Source organism: Sphaeramia orbicularis, chromosome 12 (assembly GCF_902148855.1).
Source record: "Sphaeramia orbicularis chromosome 12, fSphaOr1.1, whole genome shotgun sequence".
Classification (NCBI taxonomy): Eukaryota; Metazoa; Chordata; class Actinopteri; order Kurtiformes; family Apogonidae; genus Sphaeramia; species Sphaeramia orbicularis.
In genome coordinates, this window is record NC_043968.1 from 71,967,211 (window position 1) to 71,986,258 (window position 19,048).

At 37.0% G+C, this 19,048-nt stretch overlaps 2 protein-coding genes across 2 annotated transcripts in view; one reads left to right on the forward strand and one right to left on the reverse strand.

Annotated features, from left to right (window-relative positions):
- The first annotated feature begins 594 nt into the window (after positions 1–594).
- On the forward strand, positions 595–11,588 carry spx (spexin hormone). The gene is made up of 6 exons (XM_030150231.1): positions 595–625; positions 1,607–1,690; positions 1,795–1,852; positions 1,964–2,026; positions 5,525–5,611; positions 11,390–11,588. The coding sequence occupies exons 1-6, from the start codon at positions 620–622 to the stop codon at positions 11,452–11,454; spliced, it is 363 nt and encodes a 120-aa protein (XP_030006091.1). The 5' UTR covers positions 595–619; the 3' UTR covers positions 11,455–11,588.
- A 636-nt stretch (positions 11,589–12,224) lies between these two features.
- gys2 (glycogen synthase 2) overlaps positions 12,225–19,048 on the reverse strand; it is a 40,197-nt gene continuing 33,373 nt past the window's right edge. The window contains exons 14-17 of the mRNA XM_030149816.1: positions 16,166–16,261; positions 15,904–16,067; positions 15,738–15,818; positions 12,225–12,774 (exon numbers count right to left, since the gene is read on the reverse strand). Coding sequence (XP_030005676.1) covers positions 12,562–12,774; positions 15,738–15,818; positions 15,904–16,067; positions 16,166–16,261 — 554 coding nt within the window. The 3' untranslated portion in view covers positions 12,225–12,561. The remainder of the gene's footprint in view (positions 12,775–15,737; positions 15,819–15,903; positions 16,068–16,165; positions 16,262–19,048) is intronic.

Below are 19,048 nucleotides of genomic sequence, written 5' to 3' on the forward strand. Positions count from 1 at the left end.
AAACCCATGAATATACAAGAGAACAGCTGGAGAAGAACTGTCCACTCTAGTGACCACTGTGCATGAAAGGGTTAAAAAGGGCATTAATAGGTATTAAATTAGATTTGCTGATACCTGCAGAAACCCTGTATCTATATCTAATAAAGAAAACAAAACTGTCTGAAAAATAGATTTCAAACTTTTTAAACTATGATAATCCAGCTCCCATAAAAGAGTCTTTTAGCCTCAAAGTTAAAGGCTGTGGATAATTTGGATTCATAAACCTGGTCTGATCTGTGCTACAAACCTATCAATAATAATCTATCAATAATCCATACAGTGGGATGAAGTATGGCTGTTTAGACCCACAGTGACATCAGAACCTGGCGCAGGTTTTACATCCTCTGCCTCCATCACTGAGTGTGATTATTTATAATCGGAATTAAACAGCGGATTGATCGGTGTGTGTTCATTCACTCGCCTCATTCCATCAAACTGTCGTGACCTATAACTGCTGACATCATGAAAGAGCACGCAGAGCCCCGCCCCCCAGGGTATAAATACAGGGATGGGGGGGTCCACGATAAGGACACGCTCATCCTCTGCTTATCAGACACGGAGCCTCCAGGACACCGGGACCATGAAAGTAAGAACTATTACATTCAGATTAACTCAACGTAGGTTTAGTTTTCCAGACAGATCAGCTCATGGAACTAGTTGAACTTTTTCTTTCTTACTTTCCTCTTGTCAGACATTAACAGACAGATGTGAAATGTAAAGAAGTGAGTGTGAGCTCTGATAAAACCTTATAATCGAATAATGAAACTGACTGTTCTGATGTTAACTAGTTTAACCCTTTCATGCATACTGGTCACTCCAGTGGACAGTTATTCTACAGCTGTTCTCTTGTATATTCATGGGTTTTGTTGTTTTAGTTTCATATCATCCGACACAACACCATCACATACACTGCAATTCATACCATTACTGTAACTTTGCTGTTCTTTGTAAACCTGATCTGCAGAAATATGTTTTAGTGTAAATCAATAGCTAATTGTTTTTAGACTGTAATTTAAAAGTTTTCATAATCTTTTTTTTTTTTTTTTTTTTTTTTTTTTTACATATTATCTCCATGAAGTGAGTAATAACTAGTATTAGAGTATGTTAAAATGTTAGAAAACATCAGATTAGCTGCATGAAAAATGGTTTTATTTCATAGTTTTCACTTTCTGACAGTGGGTTTTAAATACATGTGTTTTTTTGCCTCAAAAATTAAACTCATGGTGTTCAGCTGAGTGGACATTTTTGTAACTCCATGAAAAATACGTTCATAAAAAAAAAAAAAAAAAGTCAATTGCATTGTTTTTTTCATGCCTGAAGAGGGATAAAAGCACTCAGGAAAAAAATCTCGACTGAGGTTCTCATAATTCATGCATGAAAGGGTTAATTGACTGACTCTGTTTATCCTTCATCTAATTCTCTGGTTAAAACTCATTAACAGGTTTATTTATCTGTACTTTTACTTTTATTGTGTTAAAGTCTAGTTGTAATCATCTTTGTGTGTGTTTTGTTCAGATCAGTGTTTATGTGACAGGTTGAATGTGATCGTTTTCTTTCATTCCAACAGGGTTTGAGGATCATCACAATAACGTATTTGCTCACTGTTTTATTGCTGGCAACGTTTGTTTCACAGGCCTGGAGCGCACCAAAGGTAAGAGATTTGGAACAACTGCACTTTTATTTATTTAATTCATTTAATTATTATTTTTTATCTAAATTATAGTTTTTTTTCCATTCTTTTCTTCTTCTTTGAAGGGCTCTTTACAGCGGAGAAACTGGACCCCCCAGGCCATGCTGTATCTGAAAGGAACCCGTATGTAGATCAGCATCCACAGCCCCACCCCCCCCCCAAACCCCTAACCCTTACCCTTTCTCTAAACCCACCCCCTCGACGCTGACTCAGTTGATGTTTGTGTTTTTTCAGAGGGACGCAGGTTCATCTCAGAGGACGGAAAAGAGGGAGATGTCTACGATACTTTACATTTAGGTACAGATTATTTTTACGGTAAAATGAGTTTGCATTCTCAAAAACTATATTAAAAAAAATTTTAAAGTTAAGCCTAGTCATCAGTCATCAACGCATAACATGTCAATAGATGTAGAATATATAAATATATTTAAACATAATAGAAAAAAATTGACTATACATATAAAATGATGCTGATGATTACTTACACTTTTTCACATTTAGATATTTGAATAGATAATTACAGTATGTTTTTGTTGTTGTTGTTTCTAGGTAATTAACCATGTATTTAAATATGTATTTTTAAATAGATTTTCCAAATATCATTACCACTCTGAGCTACTTCTCCATCAGTAGAAGACAGGTTATGATTCATGATGATTAATTTTAAGACTGAGGTTAGTGATTCTAAGATCCATTTTGTTCTGTTCCAGTGCAGTTTGCCTTCACAGTTTAGATCAGGGGTGTCAAACATGTGGCCCGGGGGCCAAATGCAGTCCGCCAAAGGGTCCAGTTCGGCCCCTGGGATGTTTTTGCCAAGTGCAAAAAATCCACAGTCTTGAATTGAATTAAGCAAAAAAAAAATTAGCTTGATTTAAGGAAAAACTCTTGAATTAAGACAAAAAAAAATCTTCAGTCGAGTAAAAAAAAAAATCCTCAATTAAGCCAAAAAAAATCTTAAATTTAGCAAAAAATCTTGAATTAAGCCAAAAAAAATCTTCAATCAAGTAAAAAAAAAAATCTTGAATTAAGTAAAAAAAAATCTTCAATTAAGTAAAAAAAATCTTGAATTAAGCCAAAAAAAGTCTAGAATTAACAACTTAATTTTTTTTTTGTTTTAGTGCAAAAAAAATAACATTAATTTATGAAAACATTACATTTACAAGCTATCCTGTAACACTAAAATGTGAATAACCTGAACAAATATGAACAACCTGAAATGTCTAAAGAAAATTAAGCACAGTTTTAACAATTTTTCTGCCTGTTCCTCAGTGTTTAATGTCTTTGTAGATCTGATCCATAATGCACATGGAGAAATGAGAAAGTTGAGGAATAATATTGTTAAAATTGCACTAAATTTTCTTACCTTTTTTAATTTAAATTTCAGTTTTTTCATTTTTTTTTTTTTTTTTTGGATAGTTTATAAAAGTAAGTATTTTCATAATTTAATGTTTGTTTGTTTTTTTACACTAAAACAAAGACAAAAATTTGGAGTTGTCATTATCTATAGGCTATTCTGTTATTATTTTACTGGTTCGGCCCACTGCAGATCAAATTTAGCTGAATATGGCCCCTGAACTAAAATGAGTTTGACACCCCTGGTTTAGATCATTCGTCAAAGCCACAGTTATAAAGTATGTTCAGAGAAAACAAACCATTTAAAGACAGTAGTTTTTAATGATTGAGTGGTTCATTGATATTTGAGCTCTTTTCTACTTCTACTCCCCAGTTTATTTCCTGTGTTCAGTTTGTCTTTGATTGTAGTTCATTTTAGTGTGAGGGGTTTTTTTTTGTGTAATGAGACTTTAGGTTTCTGTTAGTATTAGGTCCCAGTTCAGAGGGTCTGACATTAACGTTCACTCTGGAAACTCTGATCACATGTGAACATCTGTGATTCCAGGTGTGAACACACTCTGCATTCATTCAGTTATAGTCGGTCAGGATGTATCTGGACCAGGTCTGGGACACATGTCCACATTGTCTCTGAACTCTGGACATGAATGGACCCAGACTCAGATCAGATCAGGACTGTAGTTCACATGGTCACAGCTGTCATATTAGAGTTAAAGTGGACTCATTCATGGAGTCATTCCACCTTAAATAGTTTTAAATCCAGGCTGTTCAACCTGAAAGTAAAGCCAGTTCTGGGGAATAGAATTAACTAAATATCAAACAACATGAAAACATCACAAAATTTAAAAAGATATTTAAAAACCTTATTTTCCAGAGATATAGTAACAATGAACACAAGTACAACAGTAATAGTTATTACCTCCGCCAAGGAGGTTATGTTTTTGCCAGGGTTTGTTTGTTTGTTTGTCTGTTTGTTTGTCTGTCCGTTAGTGTGCAACATAACTCAAAAAGTTATGGACAGATTTTGATGAAATTTTCAGGGTTTGTTGGAAATGGGATAAGGAAGAAATTATTAAATTTTGGTGGTGATCGGGGGTGGGGGGGCCCACGGGGGGGCCCATTTCCAACAAATCCTGAAAATTTCATCAAAATCTGTCCATAACTTTTTGAGTTATGTTGCACACTAACAGACAGACAAACAGACAGACAAACAAACAAACAAACCCTGGCAAAAACATAACCTCCTTGGCGTGGGGGGGGCCCACGGGGGGGGCCACTGATCAGCCTTAGCGGAGGTCTGCGCTCTCCGAGTGCTTCTAGTTGATGGTATGTAGTCATTTGTTCTCTTTTTTTGTAATTTCATGACTGATCTATTATGGACTGTATACATTAGCTGATTATTCAAGTCATGAAAAATTGGGGGTGGATAATATAAACTCAGCTTCTTCCTACTCCTTTCAGACATAAGCTATTGTTAAAAAGTAGTGATGGGATTTTTGGCTCTTTGAAGGGAGTTGTTCAATCAGGAGCCGTTCACTGAAAAGAGCCGTTCAAAAGACTGGCTCTTTTATGTTTTTTGCATTATTTTGCAACACCAATATTTTAATGACTAAATAGGCTACATGTGATGATTGACATTACATTTTAAAGGTGTTTAATTGGTACCATTAAAAAGAATAGTTAGTTCAAATGTGTGGGCTAAATACATGACATGAGAGGTGAAATTAGGCAGATGCTGGAATTTGACCAAAAACATCATGGTGCATTATGTGGACTAGTCTGTAGCCTAAAAATGAAGAAGAAAATGAAACATTTTCTTATGAAATAACATTTTATTCTCCTCAAAACAAGAACAATAAATGTGAAACATTCCCCTCCAGCCCAATGCCTCTCCAGTGACGCTAAATTGACAGGCAATCAGACACTCCCTCCTTAAAAAAAAAATAATTAAAAAAAAAAAATTAACGGCTCTTTACAAAGACTCGGTTCCCGTCGTTCATTTCAAAGAGCTGCTCAAAAGATTCGATTTGTTCGTGAACGTCACATCACTATTAAAGAGCCACAATGAAATAGTTATACATTGTGTCACTTTTTTTTTTCTTTTTTTGGTTGATTTATTTCCATATATTGGAGTTTCCTGTTTAAATTGGTAATTTCTTTTGCCTACTTATGTTTAAAATAATGTCTGTCTGTCTGACTGTCTATTTTCACTTGTAGACATAGCACAGATCAAATATTAAGTGATCACTAAAAACACATTTGTGGATTCCTTTTAACACCAGGTGTGAACAGACAGGACAACACCTAATGTTAAATATGTCAGAATGTACGTTAATGCCACATCTGAACAGGGTGGGGGTCACCTCCACACCTTTAAATGTCCAGGTTCTGAGCTGTGTCAGGGCTGTTGGTTTGAGTGACTGTATTTGTGTTTTTCTTTGTCAGAGACTCGCAGTCAGAACACTGAGAAGCTGAGTGTGGACCAGGCGGCCACCATTCTACTGAACTTCCTCCAACAGGCCAGAGATGGAGGTCAGTCTGTCAGTGAGTGTGAATGGGTGAACGAAACACATGGTCCAGCACCTTTAACCCATAAAGACCCAGTGATATGCTCATGGCAGTTCCCAAATGATTTTTTTTCTCTCTCTCTATTTTACCTTTCTTAAGTCATTTATCACCATTTATTGTAAAATTATTCTGAATTTTATGTTTTGTTTCCTGTTTTTCTCAGTGAAACTCTGGCATTTTCTTGTATTTAATTCATTGAACAAGTAGATCAGGGGTGTCCAATCCTGGTCCTCGAGAGCTACTATCCTGCATGTTCTAGATGTTTCCCTCTTCCAGCACACCTGACGGTTATTATCAGGCTTCTGCAGAGTTTGATGCAGAGGTGATTTCTCATAGACTGCAAGGGAAGCTCGGCTTCCCCTAAAATTACAAAAATTAAATGGTCAAATATGTACAGTTGTGTTGACGTTTGATTGACTACAAATGTGTTAGAACACGTTCATCTCACAGACAAGTTCATTCAGAATCAGCTTTATCACACATCAATGGACTCGATGTTGTTCACTTCTCATACATTCCCGTTGAGCTGTTTTCTCATACAATCTCAGTTCAGTGCATTTGCCCATAGACGCTCAGTGTCCATTCACTTCAATGGGACTGAGTGGAACAGTTTTTTTCATTGCCTCTAAACTGGACGGTAATTGGATAAATGCCACGATGTTGTCCTGCCCCCAGACGCTCGGCGTCTCTGGGGGTGAATGGAGCTGTGGGAGGAGCTCAGATGGGCTGGACACCAGGCTTCCACATGCTGATTAGAGGATCAGTCGAAAGGCTGAATCCCGTTTGATTGACAGCTATTTTGAGATCTACTCCTTCACTGACACAGTTCAGTTTAATACCGTCGCACATTCTGCTGGGAAATCGAGAGAGAAACCACTATGAAATTACTTGTTCATTTCTTGCACTGTAAATAAAACACACTCATTGTACTTCCTTGTTTCAATTTAACATAATTTCAACATTTTCTTGATTAGTTGGTATGATAAGGTCACTGACCATTTTCTTAAAAAGGAATGGAGGGACGAATTTATGTTTAAATAACCGGACTTTTTTTTTTATGTAAGCTGACAATGAGCTTCCCCTGTCTGAAAGACGAGCAGCCGCCACTGGTTTGATGAGAGGCTTATCATTTGAATCAGGTGTGTTGGAAGAGGGATACATCTAAAACATGCAGGATAGTAGCTCTTGAGGACCAGGATTGGACACCTCTGATGTAGATGTTCATAACAGCTCAAACTAAAGTTAATGGTTATTATATTAGAAGCAGAGAAAACTGAAGAAAAAACTGACTATTTTTAGCAAATATATCAATAACAAAATAAATTAAGTGTGTCCATCTACTGCCATTGATCCAACTCCATGGGTTTTACTGGTGAATCAATGTTGTAGAAGATGACAGTGTTTCCACGGTAACTACGGAGCTTCTGAATGTCCAAATGGGTCATATCTGATGACCATGAAAAGATGACAAACTGTATTTTACACCAATTATTTACATGGATTGATAGGATTAGTGGGTCAACAGGTATTAAACAGTTTAGATCAACTGATGATTTTGTTCGACGGTGGATGTTTGGGTCTTTATGGGTTAAGTGAAAAACTACACAAACATTATTCAACTCAGTCTGTATTTGACAGGCAGCATGAAGACAGTTTTTGTGTTGGAGTTATTTGGCATGTTGACACCATGGTCTGTGGTGACACACTGGTCAGAGAGGAGTTTTTAACCATTGACTTTACCTGCTGACTTTACGTGCTGACTTTACCCGTTGACTTTACTTGTTGACTTTACCCGTTGACTTTATGTGCTGACTTTACCAACTGACATTACACACTGACTTTACCCGTTTACTTTACCCGTTGACTTTAGCCAGTTGACTTTAACTGCTGACTTCACCCACTGACTTTACCCATTTACATTACCCATTGACTTTACCTGCTGCAGTTTTAATATTTTTAACACTGAGATGACGCTTCAGTGAGAGAGAAGAAACAGAATCTAACATATCTGATGACGTTTCAGTCCAGGGCCTTGTTTTATGAAACAGGTTTAGTATAAACACTTGACTTTATTAACCCTCAAATGACAGAAATACAGGATTTTTTGTTTCGTCTTAGTTCAGTTTGACTCTTACTTAGAACTTTGAGTTTCTGTGTTTCCTCTTTTACCATCTGATAAAGCTCTAACTAGAGACCTTGAAGCCTTACTCATAAAACCACGTCGTCAAAGCATGGATACCTAACCCTAACCAGGACACATGTTCATTAGAGTTTAACTGTGTTCAATACTTGTTTTATATTAGTTTGTTTAACCACCAGGTTTCTGATCATGATATGACAGTGACTGATTTTAATTGGAAACTGTGTCTTCACAGATTGGACATCATAGATGAACGTAGCTCAAATTAAATTCTATGCAGTTTCATTCTTTTTTCAATTACACAGTGATGATATATGCACATTCAGGTCAGATATGTCCAGACCTGCACAATAACTGTCAGTGAACATATTGTAAATCAGTTTAAATGCAATAATAAAACAATACTTTACACATGCTAGACATTTAATCAATGAATATAAATGTCGAAGACATGAAGAGTCACAGTGAGAGAACATCCCACCATATTATGTACATAATTTAGAGTAAGTGTTTGTACTTTAAATTAGTGTAAATATGTTTAAATTTACACTGAAAGCTGATCACTTAATGTTCAGTTTCAATAATATGACATTTTCAGATAATAAATATCATGAAGTGTAATGGTGACTCATTATGTTAACTCCTCTAATAGTGGTTTTAACCCTTTACCCACTGGACTCAGAGTGAACAGACTCCTGGTTGGTTGAAGTGCCTTTGAGCAGTAGTTCTGAACAGTTCAGGGTTCTGTTTAGAGTTTGTTGAGTCTGGTTTCAAAGGGTTTTGCGCTGGAAACTCCTTGTAATCACCTTGTTTGGAAGCAGATCCTCTGTCCTCACACAGAACTTTTCAGGACTAATCGATGGTGTTAAATGCCTTAAAGCAGGGGTAGGCAACTCTGGTCCTCGAGGGCCGGTATCCTGCATGTTTTAGATATTTCCCTCTTCCAGCACACCTGGATCAATTAATGATCAACTCATCATCAAGCTCTGCAGAAGCATGATAACGATGTAATGGCTTCCATGTGTGATGGAAGAGGGAAATATATAAAACATGCAGGATACCGGCCCTCGAGGACCAGAGTTGCCTACCCCTACCTTAAAGGGTACCTGTAGTAAATTTTCATTATTAGCTATTTCAAAAGATCACGTATAATACTAGCAGTTCTGTCAGTAACTTAAGTTATAGCCTGCTGTCAAGTACTTGCAAGTCACTGCTCCATCAGTCAGTCATGGTCAGAGACATGTTTCCTCTTCCACGGCTGTTCCAACACCGGTAGTGACACAGAATCATTGTATTGTCCAGTTACCTGGGCTGTGATGGACTGGTCACTGACCCTGTGCAGCAGACACCAGTGTAAGATAACACATTATCAGCTAGTGCTGGGTCACATCTCTAGGACAGGGGTGTCAAACTCATTTTAGTTTGGGTGCCACATTCAGCCCGATTTGATCTCAAGTGGGCTAGACCAGTAAAATAATAACAGTGAAAAAAGTAAAATTCTATCATGATCAGGTTTAAGTCTACAAAGTTTCTTTAAAAATCTGAATAACATGGACAACTTGAATTGTCTTAAGAAAAACAAGTGCAATTTTAACAATATTCTGCCTCGGTTTATCAGTTTATCATTTACACATGTGCTTTACAATCGCACAAAACATTTAGTAACAAGCAAGAATATTGGTAAAATTGCATTTACTTTTCTTAAGACATTTCCGTTGTTCATATTTGTTCAGGTTATTCACTTTTTTTGTAAATGTATAGTTTGGTAATGTAAACATTTTCATGTAATTTTACTTTTTTACACCAAAAAACAAGGAGAAAATTTGGGGTTGTCATTATTTATAGGTTATTACAAGAATATTTTACTGGTTCTGACCCACTTGAAGGAGAGTCTAATTGGACTGTATGTGGAACCTGAATTAAAATGATTTTGACACCACTGATTGTTAATATCTTTAGTGTAATTTTTGCAATTTTTCACAAATTCATCCAGTGGGCCAGATTTGACCCTGTGGCGGGCTGGATTTGGCCCCCGGACCACATGTTTGACACCTGTGCTCTAGGACAATGGAGGAGTGGAAAGCTTATGGCTCCACAAACAACAAGCACAAGCACGTGCTTTCCACTCAGTCTCACTCACTGACTGCTGCTTGTTTACTCGCACTTGATCACCTGGAATCAGTGATGACACATCACTTATGGCCAGCAATGGCTGCTCCCCATAATTCACATAATAAAAAGGTCCAGTGTGGTGCATTTATGGCTTTTTTTTTTATGGACTTTGCGTCTCTTTTGCTTATAAGTAAAACACAAAGCACAATTAATGTTGTAAATATGACCAGTACAGGTACACTTTAAGCCTTCACATACATCTGTTGGTTTTTATGTTCAATGTAAAACATGTTGAGTTTAAGGCAGCGTATGGTGTTCATCACCAATTTGCACCTGAATCACTTCCCTCATGGAGAACAGCTTTGAAGTGTACTCTACCACAAGCCATCTGTTTGTTTATATACCAAACCGATATGTCACTCTGGCCTTTTCGGAAATTTTGTTGTACATTGCGGGAATGGGAATTCCACACAGCAGCAACAAACATGGAAACAGCTTCATCACTTCTTGCTGCTGCAGTTTTCTTTGGAATTCTGAGGGGGCTAGAGTGACTTTGGTTTCAGTTTCAGTTTGGTATATAATCAAACAGACCATTTGTGAAGGAGAACACTACGAAGTTGTTCACAGTGAGGGAAATGATTCAGTTGTGTGGTCGCAGAAAGACAGATTTGTGATACTTAGGCTCTCAGTCGGGTTTTACAGATTTGATGAAAAATTGGTGATGAACACCATACGCTGCTTTAAAGTAGTGTCTGACTGTGTCCTGTACTTTTACTTTATTACTGTTGAGATCTTTATACTGTTCAATAAGTTAAAGCGGCGTCTGACTTTCATCACAAATCTTTTTTCAAATTTGTAAAACCCCAGTGATATCTTTATTACCACTAATCCATTAATCTTGTCGTGCTTACGCTCCTGAAACCCTTCCCTCACAATGAACAACTTTGAAGATGATTCCATCATAAACCCAGTCCGCTTGTTTACATAACAAACCAAAACGTCGCTCAGACCTTTTCAGAAATTTTGTTGCGAAGTGCATTGTGGGAATGGGAATTCCACGCAGCAGCAGTTGCGTTGTCTCTTGGTGAGTGTTGAACCCAAATGTGTCTTTCACCTCCATCCACCGACTAAACTCATTTTTTAAAACAACCCGAGTGAACAGGAGAATTTTATGTTGTAGTGATCTGGTTCATTTTCTTGCCAAATTTGTAATGAACTGCTGTCGCTTCCCACAACACACTTCGCGACAAAAATTTACGAAAAGCCTCAAGTGACGTTTCGGTTTGTTATGTAAACAAGTGGACTGTGTTTAGGATATCTTTGAAGTTGTTCACTGTAAGGGAAAGGATTTAGTTGTTTAAGCACAAAAAGACGAATGGATTAGTGATAATTAGGCATTCACTGGGGTTTTACAAATTTGAAAAAAGATTTGTGATGAAAGTCACAAAGCTGCTTTAATGACAGTTTTCTTCTTCTCTATCAACATGTAGCTGATGAAAACCAGGACGAAGTTTACTTTCAGGAGTTACCCGTGTGGAAGAGAGAATACTTCTGATGGTTTTCCCTGCGTTTTACAGAATTCCTCTTTGGATGTTTGCTACTATGTGGAGGAAACTGTTTTGTAAATATATATTCTCTAACTATGTCTGAATGTGATGTTTTAATAAAAACAGTTGGAATTCACAGCAATTGTTTTAGGCTCTCTGTGACTTATTTGTCTTTGAAATAAACAATGAACATTAGGTTTTCTTAGAAATATGTAAGATGAGCAGCAGGGTCTTTTTGTTTTGACAGCTTTTTTCTTTAAATTTCACGATGTATGTCTTTACTTTTAGGAAGTACAACATTCACTTAAATGAAAATCAAGTTATGCTACTACTTTTTAACCGGTTTTCAGTGTGTTTAAAAAATTGTGTGTCCTTTTGGTTCATGGACATCGTTCCAGGACTGGACAGAAAAGCCTAAATTCACACCATACCAGACAATATGACGTCACTGTGGAATAAGTCGACCTCAGCCTCAAAGCCCTGAGATGACCTGGACTCATACCGTTAAATACTTCTATAAATATAAAAACAAGACACAGGGTGGAGATTATGGACTATATTTAAAACTCTGTCCATAAGAAACACAAGGAACCTTATTTAGTTTGAGTCTCTCTGCTCCATAGCACAGTGATAAACAGAAGTGAAATACAGAATTGAGTTAACCCATGACAGTCGTTCAATAATCTGTATATATGTTATCTTATACAAAGTGAATATGTGCTCATATGTCGGATCTGTAGAAACCTTTGTTGCCTTAAAATATTTGATCATGTGATGATCACATGGATGTTTAATTTTTTGTGTAGCTCAGTGACCGCAGACCAACACCAACAGGCCTCTGTTTGTTGGAAGTAACTGGTACCAAGGACCTCGGGTTCATGGACTTTTCTCATCACATTCTGACCTTCTGTTAAATGCACTGACTTCCAGAGGCCTGTGTTCATTTGATTTTGTAAAAGCTTTAATGTGACTTTGTGTGACAGTAGATGTTTAAACACATTTGTGATGACAGTGATAACTGAGTGTTTTTCAGCTTTGGTGGGTGTATTTGTGGTGATCATTTGTGGACACACCCAACTGAACCCCTCTCTGACCCTGTGTCCGGTCTACGGCTTCTAATGGGAATCCCCCGACTGTCCTGGATTCTCATTGTTTCCCACAGATCCAAGGACAAAAGGGGACTTAATGTTTAGCCGGTCTTTCTCAGCCTCCTCATCTTCGTCATAGTCTTCATCATCCTCCACATCACTATGATGAGGGGTGGAATGGATGGAGGCGGATGGAGAAGGAGGCACCGAGTAAGGTCTGGGAAACCGGAATCCATCAGTCTGTGGAGAGAAACCGTTCTGAGGCTGAATCCACACCAGTGGAATTTAACAGTTTTAGACAGAGGAAAAAAGACTATGTAGGATAAATACATATCATACCGAGAACATACTGAGGGAATTTAAAGTTCAGTCATGCTTATATGTATATGTATATGTATATGTATATGTATATGTGTATGTGTATGTGTATGTATATGTATATGTATATGCATATGCATATGTATATGTGAGATGGCTGTTACCCCGGAAAATGTGAGGGAAAGGAACAGTGAAAAGAATGGGGAATGAGGGTGAAAAAGAAAGAGAAAAACATAATAAAAAGACAAAAAAAGCACATGGCCATTGTGCATATGCAAAGTACTTAAACCTGCAGTTTTGGTTCAGACAGCCTCAGTGTTAAACTTTCATACAGTTTTTAATCATCATCTACATAAACACTTGCTTCTAAAATAGTGTGTGTGACTTCGACTGACGCTGCTATAATCTGTAATGGTGAGTTGGGAAAAGCCCAAAACAGAAAAAAACTGTGGATCTGTTCTGAAGAGGACATAGAGAACAGTAAAGGCTGTTAACCCTTAAAACAGAAGTGGAGGTATAAATCCTGATCCATGTTTACAGCTGTTACCACAGAACACTCTGTGTTCATATCAGTCAATATCACAGTAGTGTCTGAACCTAAACTATATTTGTTAAGGTATGAAATATCCCATGTTTTACAACAAATGGAAATGTAAAATACAAGATACATAACAGTATCAGAGAGCTTATATTTGTATTTCATATCTAAAGTTTCACCTTATCCTTATTCTGCAAAATTGTATCATATACACAGTTCCTCAGTTTAAAGAAACAGTGTCAGTAAAAGTAAAACTGTAGACAAATACTGTCTTTTTTGAAAATTTGTGCATTGGTTTGCATCCAATGGAAGTTTATACTTCCTGCCAGATGATGTAAGTGGAAAATATGCAACTATGGACACTAGGTACTCCATAGCAGCAGAAGTTATGCACTGAAAAATACAAAAGTATTAGTGAGGATATAGGTATTTATGTTTGTGTGAATATTTCCTTTGGGTCTGAACTGTCCAGCCTCAGATGGACAGGACATTTAAATATCACATCAGTATTTTTCTAGTTAAATATTTTATCTATATTTTTTTAGAATGAGTTCAGAATGAATTAAAGTGTTGTTGTCTGTCAAACATGTTTCTGTCTTTTTCTATCCTCCCTCTTTACTTTTTCCATTATTTTCGTCTTATTTTTTCTCCTCATTCTTTCTTCCCTTTCCCCATGTCTACCTAGTCTTTTCATTTCTTAATTTTTTCTTTTTCCTTCCTATTAATGTCCACCTCTTTCCAAACTCTGTTATATTTTTCCTTATTGCTTCTTCTTTATTCATATTGTTCTACTGTAATTAACATATGAAGATAATTTCAGGTTTAAACATTAGTGTTTTTTGTTCAGATCTCAGATGGCTGAAACCTCAGATTTTCTTCCCCTGAACTTCAAGTCCGTCAGGGATAATCTTTTTATTTAAAAGGATAGAAGGAATGCAATTATAACCTGTTTCAGGGTTCATTTAGACTGTTTTAAGACATCTGAAAATGTGTGACCCATATAATTAATTTCTGAAAATTAGAAAACATTGTCTTTAAATGAGAGGAAGCAGAGCCAAGAGGTCAGGTGTGATTTCTTGTTAAATCCGCACAGATCAGCACACGTAACAGTGCTGTGTTGTCAGTTCTCTAAATGTTAGACTGTCAATTATAGCCTGATAAATGTGGGTCAAATTCAACCTACTCATCTTTATGTGTCAGTCAGAGCAGGTGAAGGATTTTTATGTTCATGTATGTTCCGTAAAAAGGAGGAAGTGTTCCACACTGGAACAAAGGTTATTTCTGTTTGAGTCGTTTCTTAAAGATGCAGCGTTCAATAGTTCTTTGGCATCACTGAGCAAACATTCTATAAAGACCTGTTGGAAAATATTAATTCAAGTCATCTGAGACAAAACATGAATTTTACAAATTTTTAAAGGGGTCATATTTATCTAAACCCATTTTTATTAGTCTTTGGTTCATTTATTTGTGTATTTGGACCCTAATAATTCGTAAAGTTTGAATTTGAACCCTCCAGGTGCTGCAAAGCTATCTTTATATTAATTCCAGCAAAAATTGAGTGGATTTATACAACTCGTTCTAATTCTTGCCTAATTTGTTACGTTTTATAACTAATTATGTACAACATTTGTGCATACTGTATAAGGTCAAGACTTCCGATGAACATTTCTCCGAGTACGATATAATTGTTTGTCAGCAGCAGCAGTTGTAGACCATACTGAAAATATGTCCAAACTTTGAGCTGATTACCTAAAATGTTCAGTTGTTGGTTGTATTAACAAACACAAGTGGCTGGACGGGACAGAGAGCACAGTCAACAACATGGAGGGGGTGGGGCATGAAGTGGCTCATTTGCATTTAAAGGGCCAGCGCTCAAAATGACCTTTCTGGTGTCATTACTCAGAAATAAGGTTGAAGATGGACCTGTGGAGTTGAATTAATGAAGAATTCAGACCCAAGCAGAGCATTTACAGTTTATGTAGACCATAGGGAAATATTTTAAAGTGCATAATTCCATTTAAAAAAGCAAAATGTCACTCCTTTAAAGCCTAAAAAGTCACCTTCATAAAGCATGAAAATGTACCAGGTCTATATATTTATAATATGCTTATTTGGACTGAGAGGAGAGAGCTGCAGAGCTGTATATCTTCAAATTCTAGCATTTTTGCCTCTGACTTTGGCTCCTGTTGCTTTAAAATAAATGTGATATTTAAAAAATTTACACTGAACTGGTAATGTTTTTAAGTTCCATTTTAACATTTGGATGTAAATTTGACCCTTTACAGACTAACGGGGTCTTATTGGGTGATTGGTCCAAACACGTATTTGTCATTCAGTATTTCCTCACCTTCAGAGGAGCCATGGGATCCACTTTGAACTTGTCTGGAAAAGCTCGGCTCAGTGCGAGGTGGCGGGAATGTACATAGTACTGTCAATGAAAGAGATCAGAGCCACAGTTACACCCACTGTCCACCTCTCATAGAAAACAGGTGTAAACAGAATCTGAAACCGACCCGTCCCAGGTATCTCCAGTCTAGTAGGTCGGACAGCCTCTCGGTCCGGTTACGCTGGATGATACGCTGGCGTCGAGATTGTTGGCAGAAGCTGAACATGAACTGGGTCAGCTGGTTACACGACTCGTCTGCCGAGCGGAACCGCCGATCCACAATGTAAATACCTACGAGAGGCACAAAGTACAGGAGCAAACGCAGACAGTGAGTCAGAACCAAAGGCCTCATGGAGCTCAGACATATGTTTGTGTTTGTGAAAACTCACCGTAGGCAGTAGGGTCTGATACGTGCTCCTCCATGAAGCATCCAAACCCTGACAGATTGGTTGTCACGCTGGGTATACCCATCACAGTACACTCACCTGGGAAAAGAACAGGGCCCATCAAAGAGTAAATCTGTACAGTATAGAGGGTATGCACGTGACGTCACTGCTAGCAGAAGTCACTGCAGTTCTGCCCACTGAGTGGCAGAAAGAGGGAGATGAGTGACAGCGTTGGCTTCAATACTGTGTAAAACTGAAGAACAATATTTAATAAAAAACGGGGAAGAGCTGTTGTGCAATTGATTGTATGAACATGTTTGAAAAGCAGTCGGAGCTATCGTTTTACAGGCACCGAAAGACAAAGTAAAGAGATGTAGATGGATCCACAAATCCAGGAAACCAAACCTAGATCTGTGGATCCCGTTTGGTGTCAGGTAACATTCATTTATGCTGTATTTTTGGGTCAAATCAGACCTTAAATTACGTATTGTTTTGGCTAACGTTACTTCTTAGTAAAGCTCTTGGTTTCATGATCAGATCTTTCATGGTTTTTGTCTTCATTTTGTGATTCTGAATCTTGTGCTCCTACATGGTTAGGAAACTAACTTAAACTGAGGCTAACCCAGTTTTTCAAATACAGGGAACTGGAGAATAAAGCTATGATGGCGTATTAGGGCCACATGAGAAAATAAAAACACTTGTCACTACGAGTATAAAGTCATAAAATATCGATATCAAACTCGTAATTTTATGATAAAGTTGAATACAAAAAGAATCACAATGTTATGAGAATAAAGTCGTAGTTATAAAAACAACTCATAATTTAACAAAAATGTCATTAGTTTATGAGATTAAAGTCGTCATATGCTGACAATAAAGCCATAATATTACAAGAATAATATAATTTAAAAACAGGTGGGAAAAATATAATAATTTACCAGAATAAAGTCGTACCCTGCTGGTCCACAGCAGTAGTATCTGTGTTTTATAAAGTACTCGATCTGAACTAGATGTAAATCTCCTCAGTCCCAGTAAATCATGCATATATTCACTGGGGTCAGTCCACGGTCTAGTGTAAATGCACTTTGGCTCAGTTGGTTCTCTGCCTAGTTTTGGACCCTGGTTGTCAGTGATGATGAAACCATGCATATTTGTTTCAGGTAAAAATAGCAATGATCCCCTACACCCTGGATGTCCGGATACGTGATTTCTGTCCACATGTCAATGTCTGTGGACCACTTGTTCTTTGGTAGCTCGTACAGATCCGTGTCCAGTCCAGTTGTCCTTAATTTAATGTCATATTTCACATTTTCCCAGTCTGGCTGTGTTTACTGCTATACTCCATCATGTTGAGCAGGCTGGTGTTTGCCACTCAGTCTGACTTAGAGGGGCGCGGCCCGGGGGGAAGGGACGTATGTGCATACCCTCTTTAAACTTGTAATGGCCTTGTCAACTAACATAACCTAGTCTTCAGCTCTGCATGTACATATAGTCGCGGAAAAAATTATCGACCATCAAAGGTCATCAAAAACAATGGTTATGCAATCAAGTACTAACTCCTGTGTGTATCATGTGACTAAAACAGACGGAAAAGAAAACACGGAATGCCTAAAAGCACTGTTTTTGTCAGTACAAAGCAAGGTTTTTATTGTTAACGAAAACTAACGAAATGACGAAAACTAGAATTGTAAAAACATTTTTGTTAACTGAAATAAATAAAAACTAGAATTAAAAGGAAAAAAAAAGATAACTAACTGAAACTGTATTGTATGCTTACAAAACTAACTAAAACAAATAAAAATTATGGATAAAATTCCCTTCGTTTTTGTCTTTGTCAATGTCAGATTGATACGAAATCGATTTATTTCCCTCAAGCAATTTTAGCTGCTGGCACCATATGATATTTAACGGTCACTTGTGGTCACTTGTGGTTTACAGTCGTCTTCTGGTCCCCACTCTACCTGGAAACACGGAGACTAAAGTTGGGAGAAAGCAGCAGAATCCTGTCTGGGATTTATTTGAATATGACCGCGAAGAAGAAAAAGATATAAAAAAAAAAAAATCTAAAACTAAACTAAAACTAAGTAGTTAGAAAATAACGAAAACTAATGAAAACTAGCAAACCTGCTCTAAAAACAAAGTCAAACTAACTGAATAAGAGAAAAAAAAGCCAAAACTAAATAAAACTAAACTAGAATGAAAATCCAAAACTATTATAACCTTGGTACAAAGTCATAGCTACTGATGTAAGAACTAAAGTGATTTTGGTTATTATCAAGAAAACATAGAAAATGGCTAAATATCAGCTCTGAAGTTAAACTCTTATGAGCTATTTTTGTTGTTATTATATTTGTCCAAACAAATGTACCTTTCGTTGTACCAGGCATTAAAATGAACAAGAAAGTGAAGAAAACAAGGGTGGTCTAATAATTTGTTCCGCAACTGTAGAACTGAGAACAAAATGCCAAGTACTGAATGATGTGGTTCTGGTGACTGGTTTGAGTACATGGTGACCTCTGCAGTATAGGACATAAATATTACCCTAATACCTACAGCTTTATGTAAATATCCTGAGACTGGTTTGTGTTCAGATTGTGTTCACAGGAACTGGCTGAACAACACGTCCAAACTGCTGAATCACTTCACACAGACAACATGGCTGTTGCTGTTACTGCAGGATTATGGTTTTTGGTCTTTGGATTATGGTTTTTACACAGTGGGAGGAAAAGGTGATTTGACACTGATTTTTATCTAGAGTCTATGGCATAGATGGGAGTTGCCCAGATGTGACTAATATGGAACCACTTTAAACAGTTCGAAGTGTTAAAGTGTCTTCGCTTAAAAGATACAGTTATGACTAAAATAAGTAATTGCATAAATATTCAT

Coding starts and splice junctions, on each gene's coding strand:
- spx (XM_030150231.1), top strand. Junction 1,853..1,963: donor GCTGTATCTGAAAGGAACCC/GTATGTAGATCA, acceptor GTGTTTTTTCAG/AGGGACGCAGGTTCATCTCA. Junction 5,612..11,389: donor CCAACAGGCCAGAGATGGAG/GTCAGTCTGTCA, acceptor ATCAACATGTAG/CTGATGAAAACCAGGACGAA.